Source organism: Rhinolophus hipposideros (assembly GCF_964194185.1).
Source record: "Rhinolophus hipposideros genome assembly, chromosome: 14".
Lineage (NCBI taxonomy): Eukaryota > Metazoa > Chordata > Mammalia > Chiroptera > Rhinolophidae > Rhinolophus > Rhinolophus hipposideros.
In genome coordinates, this window is record NC_138060.1 from 61573180 (window position 1) to 61595647 (window position 22468).

Genomic DNA, 22468 nt, shown 5'->3' on the forward strand with positions numbered 1-22468 from the left:
TATCACACTTCCAAGGCTCTACTGGGCTCGGGGCTGACTTGGGGACAGTGTGTGAGGGAAGGGTACTAAGGTTGCTGGCCTTTGGGGCTGTTGAAGGCCAAGGGCCACCTCCTTACACTGTCTCCTAGCTCTGTGACCCTGTGGTTCTTTGTCCTGTGGTTTTCCGAATGGCCCATCCTAGTGGCCAAGCTGTTGGTGGGAGCCTGAGTGGGCACCTGGGACGAGCAGCAGCAGGAGGGTGGGAGTGCCGAGGCTCGCCCCGGGTGAGGGCAGGCACAGGTGTGGGCTGTTACCCTCATTCCCCACCCTACCCCTTGTGGGCCAGAGCAGGCCTCAAGTCATGCCAAGAAGGAGCCCTGGCTCTGGAAAGGCTCCTGGGAGAATGTCCCTGTCAGTCTGAACTGCTGCAAGAATCAGCTCTCAGGGCCTGGGATACTCAGGCCCCACCCCTGTGGAGCTGGGGGCTTGGAGCTGGTTTTGGGTATTCTGGCTACTTCACCCTTGGTACCCCTATCATACTTGACCAGTTCCAGGAACACTGCATGCCAGCCCGTGTCTGTCCTAGTTATGACTGTGTCTCCAGCCTGATACAACGGGTGACTCTGAGAGTAGTAGACTAATGGTTGAGGATTTGATCCCAGCCCAGCTCTGGAAGAAGCACTGCCCTTGGCCTAAGGGCTGGTACAGTCCCCATCCGAGGAACAGCCCAGAACCCTGGGGGCAGAAGGGAGTTTCGCTTGTGGGGGTTTGCTGGCCTTAGACAAGGTGACTTGAGCTGGGGGTTGTGAGCAGAAGGGGCTGCTCAGCCCCACCCGCACCCCTAAGCAGGGTTTCTCCCAGACAGTCTCCCCTGGCCCCAGGAGTCAGCACCCTCTATGCACAGCTGTTGCTTGGGAAAGGTGTGGGGAAGGATGGTGTGTGCGACTTGAGAGCTAGAAGGCGGGGAAGGGCCATGCATCCAGGAGGCGCCCCCTTTCTGACACCAGTCCTGGACTGTGGAGCTGTCCACTTCTGGGCTCCATACTAGCCCCCCGGGACTGTTCACACCCTGGGTGGGCCCCAGTTCCTCTTGTCCAGACGCTGTGCCGCTTGTAGCCTGCCTGCCCCTACAGTTCTCCTCCCTATCTGGCCAGGTGAAAAGCTCTCTATGGGGTAAAGAAGGAACCCTTCTTTTGGGTTCATCATTTTAACTCTGTAGATGCAGCTAAAGAATGGGGAAGTCTGTCATTTGGGGGCAAAAAGTCTATCAGTCTTTTTCTCCTTATGCCTTTGCTGTCATGCTCTGGAAGATGTCTCTCCTTAAGTTTACAGAAATAGTCACAGAAGTATTCTTTGAGTGATTCATTGTGATTTCACCAACTCTCCTCCCCTCCCATTTCCTTACAGAAAACTGAGTGGCTCTGTCTGAACTGCCAAACTAAGCGGCTACTGGAGGGCAGCCTGGGAGAGCCGACCCCACTACCACTGCCCACCTCACAGCAGCCCCCCGTAGGGGCCCCTCATCGTGTGGCTGGAGCAGCCCCTTTGAAGCAGAAAGGGCCACAGGGGCTGGGCCAGCCATCAGGCCCCCTGCCTGCCAAGGCCAGTCCCCTGCCCACCAAGGCCAGCCCTCAGGCCAAGCCCCTCAGGGCTTCTGAACCTAGCAGGACCCCGAGCAGTGCCCAGGAAAAGAAAACAGGGGTCCCAGCTAAAGCTGAGCCTGTGCCGAAACCACCTCCAGAGACTACACTGCCCCCTGGGACTCCTAAAGCAAAGACTGGAGTGCGGAGGACTGAACCTGCCACCCCTGTCGTCAAGGCCATTCCAGAAGCCCCCAAGGGTGGGGAGGCAGAGGTCAGTCCCATTCATCTTGCAGGGACCCTAGCCCTCAGGTGGGACAGTCTAGGGAAGGGCCTGGCTCTCTGGGGGGCTGGGATGTAGGTCTGGAGCAGACATCTTGGGGTCACAGAGGAGGCAGAGATGCCTAGATGAGGCCCTAGTAGACCCAGAGCCTGTGAGTTCCAGGCTAGTCCTGTGTCTGGCAGCTTGTTGGATGCTTTCGCTGGATTTTACTATCATTAGATCTAGTAAAGTTTCTTTTTGAGAACCTAGGGCTGCTTGGGGCTGCCATAGAACCTGCAAGTTATTCAAGGCCAGAGAAATGGAGTGGGTGGTGGGCTCTGATCCCCAGGGAGGTGGAGAGACCCTTCCTTAGGGTCCTGCGAGGGGCTCCCTGATCAGTTGTCTGCCGTGGGGAGTCAGTGTCTGCTTTTCACCCTGCTGCAGGAGCTGGTGGGCAAGCCTTACTCTCAGGACCTGTCTCGGAGCCCGCAGAGCCTCAGTGACACAGGCTATTCCTCCGATGGCATCTCCAGCTCCCAGAGCGAGATCACAGGGGTCGTGCAGCAGGAGGTAGAGCAGCTGGACAGTGCAGGGGTGACAGGGCCACGCCCACCCAGCCCCTCCCAGCTCCACAAGGTGGGGAGCAGCATGCGGCCTTCGCTGCAGGCCCAGGGCCTGGCCCCCAGTGGCGAGCAGAGCAGGCCGCCCTGCAGCAGCAGTACTGAGGAGCAGAAGCGGCGGCCACACTCCTTGTCCATCATGCCCGAGGCCTTTGACTCTGATGAGGAGCTGGAGGACATCCTGGAGGAAGAGGAAGACTCTCTAGAGTGGGGGCGCCAGAGGGAGCAGCAGGACACTGCCGAGTCCTCAGATGACTTTGGCAGCCAGCTGAGGCATGACTACGTGGAGGACAGCAGTGAGGGTGGCCTGTCCCCTCTCCCCCCCCAGCCCCCAGCCCGAGCAGCAGAAATGACTGATGAGGAGTTCATGCGACGGCAGATACTGGAGATGAGTGCCGAGGAAGACAACTTGGAAGAGGATGATGCGGCCACCTCCAGGCACAGCTTGGCCAGACATGGCACCCAGAAGGGCGGCCCCAGGCCCAGGCCCGAGCCCAGCCAAGAGCCAGCGGCACTGCCCAAGAGGCGCCTGCCCCACAATGCCACCACGGGCTATGAGGAGCTGCTCTCTGAGGGAGGCCCAGCAGAGGCCACCGATGGCACCGGAGCCCTGCAGGGTGGGCTCCGCCGCTTCAAGACCATTGAACTCAATAGCACAGGCAGCTATGGCCACGAGCTGGACCTGAGCCAAGGCCCTGACCCTGGCCTGGACCGGGAGCCTGAGCTGGAGATGGAGAGCCTGACAGGCTCCCCTGAGGACCGCTCCCGTGGAGAGCACTCCTCCACGCTGCCAGCCTCCACGCCCAGCTACACGTCAGGTACCTCTCCCACCTCCCTGTCCTCACTGGAAGAGGACAGCGACAGCAGCCCCAGCCGCCGGCAACGTCTAGAAGAAGCCAAGCAGCAGCGGAAGGCCCGGCACCGCTCCCATGGGCCCCTGCTGCCCACCATCGAGGACTCCTCCGAGGAGGAGGAGCTGCGGGAGGAGGAGGAGCTGCTACGTGAGCAGGAGAAGATGCGGGAGGTGGAGCAGCAGCGCATCCGCAGCACAGCCCGTAAGACCCGAAGGGACAAGGAGGAGCTGCGGGCCCAGCGGCGGCGAGAGCGCTCCAAGACCCCGCCCAGCAACCTGTCGCCCATCGAGGACGCCTCCCCCACAGAGGAGCTGCGGCAGGCAGCCGAGATGGAGGAGCTCCACCGCTCCTCCTGCTCCGAGTACTCGCCCTCGCCCTCCCTGGACTCGGAGGCTGAGGCCCTGGACGGGGGGCCCAGCCGGCTCTATAAGTCGGGCAGTGAGTACAGCCTGCCCACCTTCATGTCCCTCTACTCACCCACGGAGACACCCGTGGGCAGCTCCACCACTCCCAGCTCTGGCCGGCCCCTCAAGAGTGCTGAGGAGGCCTATGAGGAGATGATGCGAAAGGCCGAGCTGCTCCAGCGGCAACAGGGCCAGGCAGCGGGGGGCCGGGGGCCCCATGGTGGCCCCTCGCAGCCCATAGGTCCCCGGGGCCAGGGTTCCTTTGAATACCAGGACCCCTCAGAGCACGACTATGGCAGGGCTGCTCAGCCTGCATCACAGGGCACGCCAGCTAGCCTGGAAGCAGCTGTGTATGAGGAGATCCTCCAGACGTCACAGAGCATCGCCCGCATGCGTCAGGCCTCCTCACGGGACCTGGCCTTTGCTGAGGACAAGAAGAAGGAGAAGCAGTTTCTGAACGCTGAGAGTGCATACATGGACCCAATGAAACAAAATGGCGGCCCACTTACCCCTGGCACCAGCCCCACGCAGCTTGCCGCCCCAGTGTCCTTCTCCCCCTCTCCCTCTACCTCCTCAGACAGCAGTGGGGGCCGAGTCATTCCTGATGTCCGTGTTACTCAGCATTTTGCAAAGGAGTCTCAAGACCCCCTCAAGCTGCACAGCTCTCCTGCCTCGCCCAGCTCTGCCTCCAAGGAGGTCGGCATACCGTTTTCCCAGGGCCCTGGGACCCCAGCCACCACAGTTGTGGCTCCTTGTCCGTCTGGCCTACCGAGAGGGTATATGACTCCGATGTCCCCAGCTGGCTCTGAGCGCAGCCCTTCACCATCTTCCACAACCCACAGCTATGGACAGAGCCCAACCACTGCAAACTATGGGTCCCAAACTGAGGAGCAGCCTCAGGTCCCCAGTGGCCCTGCTGCCCGCGGACGGGCTGCCAAAGAAGAGCCCCTGAGTGTGAGTGATGGCAAGAGCAGCACTCCCCAGCCCCCCCAGGGATATTCCTACTTTGCCGGCTCTAGCCCACCTCTCTCCCCATCTTCTCCCTCAGAGAGTCCCACATTCTCCCCTGGCAAGCTGGGCCCAAGGGCCACAGCAGAGTTCTCTACACAGACGCCAAGCCCAACCCCTGCCTCGGACATGCCACGGAGCCCTGGTGCCCCAACCTCGACCTCCATGGTGGCTCAGGGCACACAAACACCACACCGACCCAGCACGCCTCGTCTGGTATGGCAGCAGCCCTCTCAGGAGGCCCCCGTTATGGTCATCACACTGGCATCAGATGCCTCCAGCCAGACCAGGATGGTACATGCCAGTGCCTCCACCTCCCCAGTGTGCTCACCCACTGACACCCAGCCCACCACCCACAGCTACAGCCAGACAACGCCTCCAAGTGGGTCTCAGCTGCCCTCAGAGCCTCCTGGGCAGGCTGGTTTCCCACGGGCGCCCAGTGCTGGTGCAGATGGGCCTCTGGCACTGTATGGCTGGGGCGCCCTCCCTGCCGAGAACATCTCCCTGTGCCGGATCTCCTCCATCCCTGGAACGTCTAGGGTTGAGCCAGGCCCCAGGCCCCCTGGCAGTGCCGTGGTAGACCTTCGCACAGCTGTCAAACCCACACCCATCATCCTCACCGACCAGGGCATAGACCTGACCTCTCTTGCCGTGGAAGCAAGGAAGTACGGCCTTGCCCTGGATCCAGCCCCAGGACGGCAGTCGACCGCTGTACAGCCTTTGGTTATCAACCTTAATGCCCAGGAGCAAACCCATGCCTTCCTCAGCACCTCCACTACCGTGAGCATCACCATGGCCTCATCTGTGCTCATGGCGCAGCCAAAGCAGCCTGTGGTCTATGGAGACCCATTCCAGAGCCGGCTTGACTTTGGCCAGGGTGCGGGTAGCCCTGTGTGCCTGGCCCAGGTCAAGCAGGTAGAGCAGTCTGTCCAGACAGCCCCGTACCGAGGTGGGCCCCGGGGAAGACCCAGGGAGCCCAAGTTTGCCAGGTATAACCTGCCCAATCAAGTAGCACCTCTGGCCAGAAGGGATGTTTTGATCACTCAGATGGGCAGTGTCCAGAATGTTGGCCTCAAGTCAGGCCTGGTACCAGAGCCTGGTGCCGAACCTCATCGGGCTGCCCCTGCAGAGTTACGGTCTCATGCTCTGCCAGGTGCCAGGAAGCCACACACAGTGCTGGTACAGATGGGAGAGGGCACGACAGGCCCTGTGACCACACTGCTCCCAGAGGAGCCAGCGGGTGCCCTGGATCTCACTGGGATGAGGCCTGAGAGCCAACTGGCATGCTGTGACATGGTCTACAAGTTCCCCTTTGGCAGTAGCTGCACAGGCACTTTCCATCCCACCCCCAGCGCACCTGAGAAGAGTGTGGTAGATGTTGCCCCACCTGGCCAAACCAGTGGCCCCTTCTACAATCCCCAGGACCCTGAGCCTCCCGAGCCTCCCACCTACCGGCCACAGGGGGTAGTGCATGAGGAGCAGAGGCCCTGCCCACAGGGCCTCCCGGGCAGGCTGTACTCCTCCATGTCTGACACCAATTTGGCTGAGGCTGGCCTCAACTACCATGCCCACAGATTGGGGCAGCTCTTCCAAGGCCCTGGACGAGACTCGGCTGTGGACCTGAGCTCGCTGAAGCAATCCTACAACCTGGGCTTTGCGGATGGACGCTACGTTGGGCAGGGCTTGCAGTATGGCTCATTCACAGACCTGCGTCATCCCACAGACCTTTTGACTCACCCACTTCCCATGCGGCGCTACAGCTCAGTATCAAACATCTACTCAGACCTCAGGTATGGCCCGCGGGGAGAGGCAGCTGGCTTCCAGGAGGCCAGCCTGGCCCAGTACAGTGCCACCACAGCCCGTGAGATCAGCCGCATGTGCGCAGCCCTCAATTCCATGGACCAGTATGGAGGGCGGCATGGCAGTGGTGGTGGTGGTGGCCCCGACCTCATGCAGTATCAGCCCCAGCCTGGGCCTGGACTCAGTGCCCCTCAGGGTCTGGCTCCCCTAAGACCTGGCCTTCTTGGGAACCCCACCTTCCCAGAGGGCCACCCAAGTCCTGGGACCCTGGCCCAGTACCGGCCTACAGCAGCCCAGGGAGCAGCAGTCAGACAGCTGCTGCCATCCACGGCCACCGTGCGTGCAGCCGATGGCATGATCTACTCGACTATCAACACCCCAATTGCTGCAACACTGCCCATCACCACCCAGCCCGGCTCAGTACTGCGGCCTATGGTGCGCGGGGGCCTGTACAGGCCTTATGGGTCTGGTGGGGTCACAGCCGTGCCGCTCACCAGCCTGACACGCATGCCCATGATTGCCCCCAGGGTACCTCTCGGGCCCACAGGGCTATACCGATATCCTGTACCAAGTAGATTCCCCACTGCTTCCAGCATTCCACCTGCTGAGGGTCCTGTCTACCTGGGGAAACCTGCTGCTGCCAAGGTGCCAGGGGCTGGGGGCCCACCAAGGCCAGAGCTGCCAGCAGGGGCGGCTCGGGAAGAGCATCTGTCCACAGCCACCCCTGCTGCTGCCAAGGAGGTTGGAGCAGCCCCAGCCCCACTGGTTGGCCAGAAGCCACCAGTAGATGCTACTCCTGGGGGCGGCAGTGGGGCCCTCAGCCGGCCAGGGCTTGACAAGGAGGAAGCATCGCAGGAGGAGAGGCAGCGGAAGCAGCAAGAGCAGCTGCTGCAGCTGGAGCGGGAGCGGGTCGAGCTGGAGAAGCTGCGGCAGCTGCGGCTACAGGAGGAGCTAGAGAGGGAGCGCGTGGAGCTGCAGAGGCACCGGGAGGAAGAGCAGCTTCTGGTGCAGCGGGAGCTGCAAGAGCTGCAGACCATCAAGCACCACGTGCTGCAGCAGCAGCAGGAGGAACGCCAGGCCCAGTTTGCGCTGCAGCGGGAGCAGCTGGCACAGCAGCGTCTGCAGCTGGAGCAGATCCAGCAGCTTCAGCAGCAGCTACAGCATCAACTGGAGGAGCAGAAGCAGCGGCAGAAAGCCCCCTTCCCTGTGGCCTGTGAGGGACCCGGCCGAGGGCCTCCCCCAGCAGCCACTGAACTGGCTCAGAATGGCCAGTACTGGCCGCCCCTGACCCACGCGGCCTTCATTGCCATGGCAGGGCCTGAGGGGCCCGGGCAGCCTCGGGAGCCCGTGCTGCACCGCGGTCTCCCCAGCTCTGCCTCGGACATGTCGCTGCAGACTGAGGAGCAGTGGGAGGCAAGCCGTGGTGGCCTCAAGAAGCGGCACTCGATGCCACGCCTGCGGGACGCCTGCGAGCCAGAATCGGGGCCAGAGCCCTGCATGGTCAAAAGGATTGCAGACACCAGCGTGCAGACGGACGATGAGGATGGGGAGGGCCGCTACTTCCTGTCCCGGCGGCGCCGGACACGGCGGAGCGCTGACTGCAGTGTACAGACAGACGACGAGGACAGCGCTGAGTGGGAGCAGCCAGTGCGCCGCCGCCGGTCCCGTCTTTCCCGCCACTCAGACTCCGGCTCGGACAGCAAGCACGAAGCGATCGCCTCGTCGTCCACTGCCACCGCCGTTGCGAGGGCCATGAGCAGCGTGGCCATCCAGACTATCAGTGACTGCTCTGTGCAGACGGAACCTGACCAGCTGCCCAGGGTCTCTCCAGCCATCCACATCACAGCTGCTACTGATCCCAAGGTGGAGATTGTCAGGTACATCTCGGCACCAGAGAAGACTGGGCACGGGGAGAGCCTGGCCTGCCAGACGGAGCCGGATGGGCAGGCCCAGGGGGTGGCTGGGCCGCAGCTGGTCGGGCCAGCCGCCATCAGCCCCTACCTGCCTGGCATCCAGATCGTCACCCCAGGGCCCCTGGGCAGATTCGAAAAAAAGAAGCCGGATCCCCTGGAAATTGGATACCAGGCCCACCTGCCCCCGGAGTCCCTCTCACAGCTTGTGAGCCGCCAGCCTCCCAAGTCCCCCCAGGTCCTCTACTCACCAGTCTCACCCCTGTCCCCACACCGGCTCCTGGATGCCTCCTTTGCTTCCAGTGAGAGGCTGAACAAGGCTCACGTGAGTCCTCAGAAGCACTTCGCGGCTGACAGCGCTCTCCGCCAGCACACGCTGCCTCGCCCCCTGAAGACCGTGCAGCGGTCCTTGTCTGACCCTAAGCCCCTCAGCCCCACCGCCGAGGAGTCTGCCAAAGAGAGGTTCTCCCTCTACCAGCACCAGGGGGGACTGGGTAGCCAGGTATGGGCACAGGGACTGGTCCAGGGTGGGACAGGGGTCTCTGCCTAGCCTGGGGGGACCCCCAGGGAGGGGCTTCTCCTGGGGTGGGAGTGGAGTCGCCTCCAGCTCCAGAGGCCCCGAGGAAGGAGTCAAGGACAAAATCTTCCTCTATGCACATCTGGTAGAGCCTGCAGCCTGGCAAGGACATCCTAGGCAAATACACACTCACACGTGGGCCCCCAGCCAACCGTCCAGACACCACTAGCTTCAGCTTCTGCTTAGCATTGCTTCTTCATGGCCCATAGCTAGTCCAGCCCCTGCTACCGCCCCCTTCAGGCCTCCTTAGCTCTCCCCTGCAGTCTGGGTCCCTCCCACCCAACCTGTCCTGTGGATGTTTCCTAAGGAAATCAGTCACATGGACCTGTCTGCACTGCTCCCCACTCCCCAGCCCTGGCCTGGCTTCCATTGCCTCGTGGGAAGCCCAAGTCCCTTGGCCTAGCATTGAAACCCCTCCAATGGCTGCAGCATGCTCTCTGCCCTGTGTTGGCCCCTGCCCCTATCTGGCCCTCAGTAAATCTGTTTACACACCTGTCTGCTCTCCTAGACAGGGGCTCCGGGAGCATAAACTTCTTATCTGTGACTTTAGTTGCCAACGATGTTCTGGGACTCTGAGAGGCGGCCTGCCATGGGCTGCCATAGAGGGAAAGATGGGGGTGGCGAGGGCGTAATGCCAAGGACTTTGAGTGCCAGGCTGAAGAGGGTGGGCCTTTTTTGAAGGAACCTTGGAGCCTCTGGAGGTTTTAGGCAGCTGAGACAGGACAAGAAGGGTATCTTAGAAAGCTTCCTGGACAGAGTGTGGGCATATGGGCTGAAGGGAGAGACTGCACAGTGGTCCTGGGGAGGGAGTAAGAGCTGGAAGCATCATGAGACATATTTGTTCGTTTCCTGGTCATGATGCAAGAGGAGAGGGACTGGGCCTCGTGGTGGGGTTGTGGAGGTCATGAGCCTGGGAGTGGAAAGCCCTGGGGTATGCAGGCCAGAGGGGGTAGGGGTGGGCTCAGGAGTCTTGGCTGGCAGGGAGGGCCGGTCAGAGAGGGGCAGGTGGTCTGGCTCCAGGCAAGGGGGGACACAGAGGTCCCATGGGCTGGCCATGTGGGGCCACGCCATGATGGGCACTCATGGTGTGTAGCCAAAAAAACAGGAGATGGACAACAGAGTCAGGAGTTCAAAAAGTGAAATTTATTCCGTTAAAGGCCTACCCTTCATTCTGAGGTTTTGGGATACACTATCATTTCCTTTATGACATGGTGAGAGTAGGTGGGAGGCTTTTATGTAGTTTCTTGGCAAGGTAAAATATCAGAAGCTTGATGTCAGTCCCTAGTATATTTGGGGGATTTGGTTGGTCCATAAAAGCCCAGAAGCCTGGGGCATTCTGGGAAGGCTACAAGCTAGAGACCAAGGGAGGCTCCAGAGCAAACCTGCTGGCAGTGGAAGCATTGGCGTGGGTGAGGAGGGCCACGTTAGGGAGCCACAGAGAGTGGTGGACTGACAGGGCTATGGAGGGAGCTGGGGGCCTGGCCGAGCGCGTAGCCTGGCGTGTGTGGCAGGCGGCGGTGCAGGGCAGCTGGAGGGGGAGAGTGGGCAGGTGGCTGAGTTGCATGTCACTTTAGAGAGGAATAGGTCAGGAGGCAGAAAAAGACCCAGAGACTGCAGCAACTATCATACAGTCAGCATGTGCCCCCTCCTTATCCCCAGGGAGCCTGGTGGACCCAGGACCCACTCCACTCCAGTCCATGGCCCTCCATGGCCCTTGGCCCCCACCAGCTGCTAGGACCCAAGCCCAGAGCCACACCTGTACTCACCTCATCTCAGTACACTCAGTGGGAGGTAGAGAGTCGCAAGCCCATTGGACATGTACAAGGGTTCCCAGAGCCAGGCCAGTAGTAGAGACCAGCACTGAGGAGCATCTGCTCCTTCCCTGCCCTCCTGCTGCCCAGAGCAATGGGAAAGAGAGGCCTGTAAAATGATCACAGGCCACTGGTGATCTCCAAGGCCAGCGGGTGGGTATGGCAGACCTTGAGGCTGCCTGGTGAATCAGGGCACCAACAGAGTGGAGCCCAGGCCCTGCCCTAGCCCAAGCCAGGGCTCTTTTACCCTGCGCCCTGTCAAGCTACCCACACCTTGGGTCTCAGTGCCCCGCCCTTCCCTCTGTCTCAGGTGTCGGCGCTGCCACCCAACGGCCTGGTCCGCAAGGTGAAGCGGACACTGCCCAGCCCCCCTCCAGAGGAGGCTCATCTGCCCCTGGCTGGCCAGCCCCCCCCACAGCTGTATGCGGCCAGCCTGCTGCAGCGTGGGCTGGCGGGGCCCACCGCTGTCCCTGCCACCAAGGCCAGTCTGCTCCGGGAGCTGGACCGGGACCTGCGGCTGGTGGAGCACGAATCCACCAAGCTGCGCAAGAAGCAGGCTGAGCTGGACGAAGAGGAGAAGGAGATCGACGCCAAGCTCAAGTACCTGGAGCTGGGTATCACACAGCGCAAAGAGTCTTTGGCCAAAGACCGGGGTGGCCGTGACTACCCACCCTTGCGTGGTCTCGGCGAACACCGTGACTACCTATCGGACAGCGAACTCAACCAGCTGCGGCTCCAGGGCTGTGCCACTCCTGCAGGCCCGTATGCAGACTTCCCTGTCACGGCCGCTCCCACCACCAACTCCGGCCCCACTGCCTTCCAGCAGTCCCGGTTCCCACCTCCGGCCCCACAGTACACTGCAGGCAGCAGTGGGCCAACTCCAAACGGATTCCTAACCCACCAAGCACCCACCTATCCTGGTCCCAGCACGTACCCAGCACCTGCCTTTCCTCCTGGCACCAGTTACCCAGCGGAGCCTGGCTTGGCAAGCCAGCAGGCTTTCCGTGCCACAGGCCATTATGCAGCCCAAACACCCATGCCAACCACACAGAGCACCCTTTTCCCAGTCCCGGCTGATAGCCGCACCCCCCATCAGAAGCCACGCCAGACATCACTAGCCGACTTGGAGCAGAAGGTGCCCACCAACTATGAGGTGATCGCCAGCCCTGTGGTGGCCATGTCTTCAGCCCCATCTGAAACGAGCTACAGTGGCCCAGCGGTAAGCAGCAGCTATGAGCAAGGCAAGGCCCCTGAGCTGCCTCGGGCCAGTGACCGCAGCAGCGTGAGTCTGAGCCCGGCCCCCACCTATCCCTCTGACTCGCACTACACCAGCCTGGAGCAGAATGTCCCTCGGAATTATGTGATGATCGATGACATCAGTGAGCTGACCAAGGACAGCACCTCCACTGCCCCTGATAGCCAGCGACTGGAGCCCTTGGGGCCAAGCAGCAGTGGGCGTCCTGGGAAAGAGCCCGGAGAAGCAGGTGTCCTGGAGGGGCCTGTACTGCCCTGCTGCTACACCCGAGGGGAGGAAGAATCTGAGGAGGACTCTTATGATCCCCGTGGGAAGAGCAGCCATCACCGGAGCGTGGAGAGTGACAGCCGACCAGCCGGCGCCCACTACTACAGTGACAGCGACTACCGCCACGGGACTCGAGCGGAGAAGTACGGTCCAGGCACCATGGGCCCCAAGCATCCTGCCAAGAGCCTGGCCCCGGCTGCCATCTCCTCAAAGCGCAGCAAGCACCGGAAGCAGGGCATGGAGCAAAAGATCTCCAAGTTCTCGCCTATCGAAGAGGCCAAGGACGTGGAGTCGGACCTGGCCTCCTACCCCTCCCCTGCGGTCAGCAGCGGCCTGGCCTCTCGGGGCAGGAAGTTCCAGGACGAAATCACCTATGGGCTCAAGAAGAACGTGTATGAGCAACAGAGATACTACGGGGTGTCCAGCCGGGACCAGATGGAGGAGGATGACCGCACGTATGGTGGGAGCAGCCGGTCCCGGGTGGCATCTGCGTACAGTGGGGAGAAGCTGTCCAGCCATGACTTCGGTGGCCGGGGCAAGGGGTATGAGCGGGAACGGGAGGCTGTGGAGAGGCTTCAAAAAGTGGGCCCCAAGCCCTCATCCCTGAGCATGGCCCATGGTCGGGCCCGACCCCCCATGCGGAGCCAGGCCTCTGAAGAAGAGAGCCCCGTCAGCCCCTTGGGACGGCCCCGCCCTGCCGGGGGCACCCTCCCTCCGGACACCTGCCCACAGTTCTGCTCCAGCCACTCCATGCCTGACGTCCAGGAGCACGTCAAGGATGGACCGCGGGCCCACACATACAAGCGTGAGGAGGGTTACATCCTGGATGACTCCCACTGCGTAGTCTCCGACAGCGAAGGTAATGGCAGCTGGGGGTGATTGGTGCAGACACCCAGCACCTGGGGGGTCTACCCGCCCATGGGGCCCTGAGCCCCGAGATGGCCCAGTGGGCCTGCCACAGGCTGCCCCTCTTGCCTCTCCACCCACGCCCTGGCCCTGGTTGCGGGAGGGTGGGCTGGGGCCCAGCATCGTGCTTGTGGCTGTGGCACCCACTCTGGTTTCCTTGCATGGCTTCCGCTGGGCCTCCCCCTGCGGCCAAGCCAGGGCTTGATGGTGTTCTGTTTTTGGTCTCTGAAGCATATCACCTGGGCCAGGAGGAGACAGACTGGTTTGATAAGCCCCGGGATGCCCGCTCTGACCGATTCAGGCACCATGGGGGCCACGCAGTCTCCTCCTCCTCCCAGAAGCGAGGCCCTGCCAGGCACAGCTACCACGACTACAGTGAGCCCCCCGAAGAGGGCCTGTGGCTACATGATGAGGGGGGCCCAGGCCGACACACCTCAGCCAAGGAACACCGGCACCACAGCGACCACGGGCGGCACTCAGGCCGCCATGCGAGCGAGGAGCCTGGCCGGCGTGCTGCCAAACCACATGCTCGGGACCTGGGTCGCCATGAGGCCCGGCCTCACCCTCAGCCCAGCCCTGCCCCGGCCATGCAGAAGAAGGGTCAGCCTGGATACCCCAGCCCCGCTGAATACTCACAGCCATCCCGTGTCCCATCAGCATACCATCATGCCTCTGACAGCAAGAAGGGCTCCCGGCAAGCCCACTCGGGGCCTGCTGCACTGCAGCCAAAGCCAGAACCCCAGCCGCAGCCACAGCCACAGGGCCGCCAGGCACCGCCAGGGCCGCAGCAGGCACAGCCGCCACCATCCAGGCAGACACCCTCAGCACCATCATCGCGCCAGCCGCAGACACAACAGCAGCAGCAGCAGCAGCAGCAGCAGCAGCAGCAGCAGCAGCAGCAGCCAGGTCACGGGCTACAGCACCCCCAGCAGACCCCTTCGCAGGCTCGGCTGCAGCAGCAAGGCCAGCCAACTGCACGGGGCCCGGCCCCTGCTGCCAGCCAGCCAGCAGGGAAGCCTTCGCCAGGCCCCACAACAGCCACAGGCCCCCAGCCAGCCGGGCCGGTAAGTGGGGCTCCCATGCAGGGACGCTAGCCAGGGCGGGTGCTGTGGCTGCGGCTTGGACATCCCCGTGGTCCCAGGCTGGGTGTGGGCAGGGTCCCACGTGGTATCTCAGCTATGGTTCTGTGTTGCAGCCACGGGCAGAGCAGACAAACGGCTCTAAGGGGGCAGCCAAAGCACCCCAGCAGGGGAGGCCTCCTCAGGCCCAGCCACCACCAGGACCTGGACCTGCAGGTGAGCCTACCCTTTGGGGCCCTTGGCTATGACCCACAGAACACGGGCTGCCCTCTCCCTACACCCACCCAGCCCTGAGCTCCCCAACACTACACTCTCTCACTCTTCCCTGAGAAGGTGCCCAGTGGCCTGTAACTTTCCCCAGCAGCAAATGAGCCTGGGGTTCGAATGAGCAATGGAGCCCTGGGGCCGTAGGGCCCAGACAGCTTTGGGCAGGGAAACTGGAAGGGACTGGTGAGCACAGGATCAGGACCATGTCTTCTTCCTCTCACCTTCCTTCCCCTTCTCTCTTCTGACTTTTCATCCTCCTCTGCCTTTTCCTCCTTTACCTTCTTCAACTTCTTTTTTTCTGCTTCTTCCCCACCCCTTTGATCCCTGTTCTTCTTCTCTTTATTCCTCTGTCCTCCTCCTTAGCCTCCCCACCTCACGGGGTCCCTGTGTTCAGAGTCCCTCGTGGCTACTCTCCTACTCAGAGCCTGAAGAGCCAGGCAAGCTTGGCTCATGATGGTGGTTTCTTTCCCCCAGGTGTGAAGGCTGGAACCAGGCCTGGAGGGACCCCAGGGGCTCCTGCTGGCCAGCCAGGTGCCGAGGGGGAGAGTGTTCTCTCCAAGATCCTCCCTGGGGGCGCAGCAGAGCAGGCCGGCAAGCTGACAGAAGGTAAGCATTGCCCACAGCCAGGTCGGCGGTGGGCGGTTGTGGCAGAGATGGGGGCTGGGGAATGACTCCAGGCTCAGTCACCAGGCCTAGGCTAGCCTGGTGGGTCTCGGGGTGAAGCTGGCCCCTTGGGCTGAGCTTGGCTCCCCTGTGCCAAATGCCCCTGACTAGGAGGGAGTCCAGCTCAGTTTCCTAATGTCTCTCTCCTTTTTCTATGTCACAGCCGTCTCTGCTTTTGGCAAAAAATTCTCCTCATTCTGGTGACCATGCCCTGTAGGGTGAGTATGAGCTACCTGTGCCCAGCCTCCCCCAGGAAAGGCCTGAGGCCCTCATGTGGGGGCCTCTAAGTCCTGAGGGGTCCTCTGGGAGGAGTCTGGTCTTCAGTGGCAGGTGATGTGGCCAGAGCTGCAATGTCGTCTCCTATGAGTGTGGGAGGAGGAAAAGGAGGGACCCGGTGCACATGGGACCAACTCAGGAGAGGTCCCTAGCAAGGGAGCCAGGGCCCCCATCCCCTTGTGCTTCTCTACCACCCCTGGCCCCCACAGGGCTCTCACAGCTATGAGTCGGCATTAGGTTGGGGTGGGGGCCTGGCGTGCCGCTCCCCCAACCCTCCTCTGTAAATGCCCCCACAGGCTCCTGAAGAGATGAAAGGAGACGATATCGTTGCTGTGGAAAAATCTCTGGAGTCAGAGGCCTGGGCACAGCTCTGGACTCTGCGTATAACAGTGAGTGTCAGGACCAGGGCGGGCTGGGGCAGAGGAGAGGGTAAAGGGCCAAGGCCTGGCTGAGCAGACCTACCCAGTTCCCACCAGTGAACTAGCAGGGGCCTGGGGGCCTTCCATCAGCTGTGACGGGCCCAGCAGCTACCTGGAAGGCAGACCCCTGGGCCTGAAGTCAAGACACAGTTGGCTTCACAGGCTGAGCTTGTGACCCTCAAAAAGGAAGAGCAGAATGAGTAGAGAGGCAGACAGGAAAGGGACAGAGAGCAAAAGGAGGTCACTGGGACAGGAAATCTTCGCCCCAGACCAGCTCAGCCCAGGGAGAGAGTGGAAGGGCCTCAGGTTGGGAGCCTTGGCTCTGTCTCTGCTGTGAACACCAACGCAGGATGTGGCGCCTCCTTCTGGAGTCTTCTCCGGCCGTGGCCCCGCCTCTGTGCCTCTGTGCGAGGAGGAGGAGGTACATCATCCTGGATGGCGGAGAGGGTGGCCTGGCTGTGGTGCTGCTCTGTGCATAGCCAGGGACCACCTCCTAACATCCCATAGCCCCGGGGCCCTCCTCCTCCCTCCTTTGCCTCTTCTCAGGTTAAGAGGACAGAGGTTTGGGTGCTTCTCGTGGTGGGTAGGCATGTGTGTGGCAAGGCCAGGTGGCCGGCAAGCAAATCCGAAGGGGGCCCTGCAGCCAGGCCCGCTGGGGGAAAGGAGCTGGGGGGAGTGTCAACAAGGCTGCCAGGCTCACTGGGGACACTGGGGACACTGGAAAGACCCAGTCTTCCACGCACTTACTCATTTATTCCACAAATAGTTTGTCAAGCCCTAGGCAGGGGCTAGGTCCTGTTCCAGGTGCTGGGGATACAGCAGGGAATGGAACCAAGTCCCTGCCCTCCAACGCTGACAGTCTATGGAGAGGGACAGAGAATAAGTTAAAAAATAAAAATTAGATTCAGAAGGTAATTTCTGAAGGTTTAAGTGCTATGAAGCCCATGAAGCAGGGCTGTGGAGCAGAGGGGTCTGCTCGAGAGAAGTGGCCAGTGTGAGGTAAGGCTTGAGGGAGGAGAAGAGGCTGCTGGGGGATGTGCCCAGGTGAGCGAGCAGCACAGCCGGAAGTAGTCAGGGGTGAAGTCTGGGGGGCGGGAGCCGAAGGGTGGGCTTTGTAGGCCAAAATAAAGAGCCTGGAACTTATTCTAATTTCAGTAGCCACAGTGCAGCACCCCCAGGGTTCTTCCTGCCTTCACCCCATGACAGCAGGCTCCCTGCCGCTTTCCTGCTCAGCTGGATGTTTCCTTGGAGTTGCCCTGGAACAGTTGTCAATCAGAAGTTGTGCTGAGGGGAGGGGCAGCCCATGGCCAGGGGCATGGCAGTACCTGCCTTGGGTTTAGGGCTGGAGCTCCATCACTGGGGAGGGAAAGGAACCACGGGCATGGCTTTGTTCTGGGTTCTGCCACACGACAGGAGTGTGCCACTAGACCACCAACCTTGTAGTTGAAGGAATCTCCTTGAAGGAATCTCCCTCTAGTTCTGGCATGTGGCTAATGATTGGGCCAAGTAGGCAATGCTTCTGTGAGTGTCTTTTACGACAATTTCACAAGTGGGCTGGGAGAGACTTGCCATTTTAAAAACAGAATCCCCTTAAACAAAACAAAAAGCAACTTGTGTTATATTAACGTCCCTTCCTGGCCCACCTAATTCTTTCTTCTTCCTGTCCTTCTCTTTGTGACCTCAAAGCTGCCCATGCACCCACCTCCCCAAGCCTCAGTGGGTGGGATGTGGCAGGTGAGGAGGTGGCCATCGCATACGACAGACAACTGAGAGGAGTGGGGATGGGAAGCACCTGTCCAGTTCTTGACAAAATCCTTCTTTCTTTCCTTCTTTCCTTCCCTCCTGCCTCCTTTTCTCCTCCAAGCATCTACAATCTGGCGAACCCTTGGCCCACAGACTCACCAAGTGGGACGTGGCAGGCGGCCTCAGTTGAGGCGGGATGTTTTCTCACAGTAGCTGCCTGGGTGAAGCATCTGCTGGACAAGTGGGACCACTGGCCCGGGGGACCTTTGATTGTCTTTCCAGAGACCCTGCTCTCCTCAGGGCGCCACCTTCAAGGCTTAGCCGTGGTTGGGAGGGAGGAGCCCTCTCTGGAAACCCTGCCGCCGTGCAGTCTTGCTGCTCTTCCCACAGCCGCCTTCTGCAGCCTGGCCAGCCAGGCTGCCTATGCGTTATACACAGAGTTGGGGTGCACGCTGCCTGTTTTTGACGGATGCTGCCCTCCCTCAGCAATGCCAGAAGTTTTTCCACAGCCTTGGAGAGAGGCTTTAATTGGGGGCTGACGGCTCCGGGCTCCGTTTCCTTCACATTCCAGCTGGCCCGGATCCCTCTGGGGCCACAGGGCCCTGCCTCCCTCACCCTGCCCTCTGGGTGACATCGGAGCAGACTTCCATGTGGCTAGTGTGGGGTTGGGAGAACTTTACAAACATTAGGACCTAACACTGTCTCATTGCTGAAATAAGAGGCCATAGCACCGAAAAGCAGCGTGGGCGCTGGCTGAGGCTTCTCCCAGCCCATGGGTGGCAGCGTGCTAGCACGCCTGCCACCATCTCAAAGCCATCCCCCAGCCATCATGAGCATCCCAGCGGCACCGCCATTGTCTCAACCAGCTGGCTCCTCGTTCGTATACCTGGGGATTTCTTTTGATTTTAAGAACAGCCTTAATCATTTCAGTTTGGTTTACGTGTATACCTCATAAACACTTTTGTTTCTCCTTCTCCCCTCTCTTCTCTGTTTGCTCACCTTCTTGCCTTTCCCCTCCACCACCCCCTTGTGACTGATAGTTTGGTTTCCTCTCTGCTCTGTCCCTGCTCCGCACAGGGAGAATGTTGACTCAGAAGCAATAGTGGGCAGTAGGCCACCAAGAGCACAACCCCAGGGCGAGGTCTAGGGAGGCCCCTCAGCCCACCTCTGTTTACTGTGCAATTCCAGTCCTTCTTAAGCCATCACCAGTGGGCGCGCTCAGAGCAGAGGGGCCAGGGCTTCTGCCAGCCAAGGGAAGGGCCCAGAGCCCTGTGTCGCGGAGTGTGGCACCATCCATCCACCTGGTGGACTGGGTGGCATTCTTCCCCAAGGACTTTCCCTTTGGGACTTCCTTTTATCTCGGGCTCAGCCACAAGTCTCATCTCTAACGTTCTATGCAATGAAATATAAACCCTCAAAGACAACTGTTAATATTTAATAAATTCCATGTTATGTATAAGAGTTAATTGCAGACGTGCAATTGAGAAACTGGATAGATATGCTCATATCAAACCCCCTACCGCTGCCCAACGCGCTCCCACCGTGTGTGTGAAGTTCTTAGTCTGTGGCATGTTTGACCTGTGGCAGGACTCGCTGCTGCCAGGTGAGTCACCACCTGGCCTGCAGTGGAGAGCATGCACAGCTCGCAGCCTCTTTGCACGATTTCATCCATTTTAAATGCTCGACCCTCTTGCTTGGAGTTCTTTTTGTCTCAGAACCTCTCCTTCAGGAGTGCTTCTAGCCGAATCCTACACGAGCTAGTGAGGCCCTACCGGAATTGTTGCCAGAGCATGCCAGGCTGCGGGCCAGGCAGTGCGAGGCCCGACGTGCCCTGCAGTTTTCTCTGACCAAGTCGGCAGGTGACAGGGAGTCTCTGGAGTAGACACGCGGGTGGAGCCTGGACAGGGTGTGTGTGCATGCACATTTGGAAGATTTGCTGTCACATTCTGAAGGTTTCCATCTGTAAGTCGCTCCCCCTCCTCCGCCAGCCCTGAGCCAGAGGCATCTGGCCACCCCGTTCCCAGTGGCGCCCTGCTCAAGGGCAGAGCTGGGCTGCGTCCGTGGCCAGAGGCAGGCCAAAAGCAGGGCCTCGCTGTGTCCTAGGGACCCCAGTTCCTGACTCCACCTGTTCCATGCCTCTCCTCTGTGGCTGGGAAGCTCAAAGATCTGTGAGCCAAGAGATGGGTCCTGGGGGTCAAAGGGTGCTCAGGAAGAGCTAGACATCTGGCACTTGTGGTGAGGACAGCTGACAATGTCATCTTGGACCAACGCAGGTGTCCACATAGACAGTGGCTTCAAGCTGAGTTTCTGGGGAACCTTCTCAAGAGCAAAACTTAGAGAAAGTCCTTTGTGACCCTCTCTGCCTCTGGATAAGGGGTCTCTGTAATGCAGTCCAGGTCTTCTCCATACCTGCCTCCCCAGTGTTATAAGCAAGGGCATTGCCTGCCCACCCTCATCTCTGAAGCCCAAGTATCCCGCTGCTCATCAGCTTCAATACGACTGAGCCAGGAGTGCGGCAGGCAGTGGCTACCAACCCCTCGGCCTGGCTTTCCTCCAGACTACTCTGGTTTGCATTTCTCAGGGTCCACATTTCTCACGCTTTCTTATAAGGTCTACATGGCCCTTCAGAGAGGGATCCTGGCACACCTCTGGCAGCTGTGGATGGGACAGGAGACTGTCAACCTTTGTGTTCCGCCTGAGACCCTGGTCCTCCCGGATTTGGGCCTCGCCCATCCCATAGAACACCTGCCTCATCTAAGATCAGACCTGGGCCATGTGAGGCTGTCTGAGCAAGGGCTGAGGGAGGCCACCATCCATCACATCACATCTACCACCCAGAGCCAGGTTTAGGTGGGATGTGCCTAGTGGCTGGATATATGGGGGCCCAAGGCAATAATCCTTCCAACAAAAAGCCGGGGGATGGGACCAGGAGCAGGGAAAATGGAGACCGGGAGATAACAGCAGGTCAGCCTCCGTCAGACCCATTCTAAGACTCTAAAAGACTGACTTTTAGCAAATTTACTTTCTGGCCAAGCCCTATGAGTTTGACACTTCTGACATCTGCCATCTTCCACCCCCCCCCCAGTGAACCCACAGGACACATCTGTACCCATCACCCCTGGTGAAGGTGGCTGGAGCAGGCCTCTGGGCCATAGGTGTCCTCGCCCTTGTGTGGATGCAGCTGTGGGTCTGGGGGCACTGCAGCCAGAGGCTAAGGGACCAGCATTTGGTGCCTTGGGAAGAGGAACATAAGGCACATCTCCAAATGGATAAGGGGTCTCTGTAATGCAGTCCAGGCCTTCTCCACACGTGCCTCCCCAGTGTCATAAGAAAGGGCATTGCCTCCTCCGCCCACTTCAGGGCCCGCCCAATACACTCATTTCACAGAGACACCATCCCTTCCTCACCATCTGCTTAGTCCTTGGGAAGAAAGTGTGGTCTCAGGGACCATGATGAGAGGGCAGGAATGGCAGCAACTATGGCCTGTCTTCTGGAGCCTGTGTGTGTGGGGGGGAGAAGGTTCAGATCCTTTGCCATGGCAGCATGGCCCTGGCCTGTTGGCCCCTGCCTGCCCTTGTGCCCCCTCCCCCATTTTGTAAATACTAATCATCATGGATTCCGACAGGGTCAGAGTAACAGGCCTGATCAACTGAAACTCCTCAGAGATGTCATCTCTGTCTCCCCGGGTACCAGCAGTCCTGCTGCCACGTGCACTGGGGTGGCATGGAGAGCCGTGGAAGTTGTGAGATATTGTGTGTGTATGCACGTGATCAAGCGTGTGAGCGGATATGTGTGCGCGTCTGCCTCATTCAGCCTCTGGAATCAAATCAGCTCCTCTCTCCAAGTGCAGTGCCCTGGAGAGTGGGGGCTGCCCCGCGCCTTTCTCTGCTGGCTTCCATGTCTTGTTTTTGCTTTCCCCTCATTCCTTCCCTTTCTTTCCTTCTCTCCTTCTTTATTTGAGGGGGGAAGAGTGCTGTACAAAGTCAAACAAATAAGTTTACAGTTGTAAGTGCAATGACCCGAGTCCTCCACATGACCTTGTGAAATGTGTGCCGTCCTCTTGTGCTCTGTGAGAACTCATGGTACTTCTGTGTCCCTCCCCCTGTATTGTGACAAGGTAATTCTGTGGTATCAGAATAAAAGGACTTGATATAAACAACCTCAGACTATCTCTGGGATGTTTCTGAACTGAGAAGGCTTAGCCAGAGGAACAAATCCCTGAATTGGTGATAATCCTGTTTGTTGACAGTTAACGGGAAAAGAGTGAAAGGGCAAAGTTGCAGAAGTGCTGCCAAGGCCAGGGCTGAGTCCACAGCAGACCGTGCAGACAATAGGCCCTGCACAGAGGTGCCCCAGCAGGTCTCCAGCTTGGACCTTCAGAGTGCAGTTCACTGTGCAGACTGTTGAGGGACAGGCGCCTGCGAGGCCTGGGAGTGTCCAGGCTGCACAAACAGCTTTTCTGGGGCCTGGTTCCTGGGGAAACTAGTTAGCAGGTGCTGCCCCCTGGTGCTGCCAAGAAGCTCTACACCTATCTGCCTTGTGTCTACTCCAACCCCTGAATTCTGGGGGCTGTCAGACCTTAGTCCTTCCCCTAAAGGATGGGAGAACCTCCTTACTAAGGTAACCTAGGGCAGCTAGAACAATTTAAAAGTACAAAGAAACGAGAAGGATATCAGCCTTGCTTCTGGCCTTCTCCCCAAAGTTAGCATTTTGATGCATGTCCTTTCTGTTTTTCTATTCTCTTTATTTTAAACAGAGGTCAGAAGCATTTCTACATTTATTTCTACC

General features: G+C 59.9%; 1 protein-coding gene across 1 annotated transcript in view; it reads left to right on the forward strand.

The window, feature by feature from the left end:
- Positions 1-18654, forward strand: part of BSN (bassoon presynaptic cytomatrix protein) — a 75589-nt gene extending 56935 nt beyond the window's left edge. The window contains exons 4-12 of the mRNA XM_081072330.1: positions 1387-1833; positions 2266-8919; positions 11116-13186; positions 13465-14297; positions 14429-14528; positions 15054-15185; positions 15406-15460; positions 15815-15907; positions 17802-18654. Coding sequence (XP_080928456.1) covers positions 1387-1833; positions 2266-8919; positions 11116-13186; positions 13465-14297; positions 14429-14528; positions 15054-15185; positions 15406-15446 — 10278 coding nt within the window. The 3' untranslated portion in view covers positions 15447-15460; positions 15815-15907; positions 17802-18654. The remainder of the gene's footprint in view (positions 1-1386; positions 1834-2265; positions 8920-11115; positions 13187-13464; positions 14298-14428; positions 14529-15053; positions 15186-15405; positions 15461-15814; positions 15908-17801) is intronic.
- The last annotated feature ends 3814 nt before the right edge of the window (positions 18655-22468 follow it).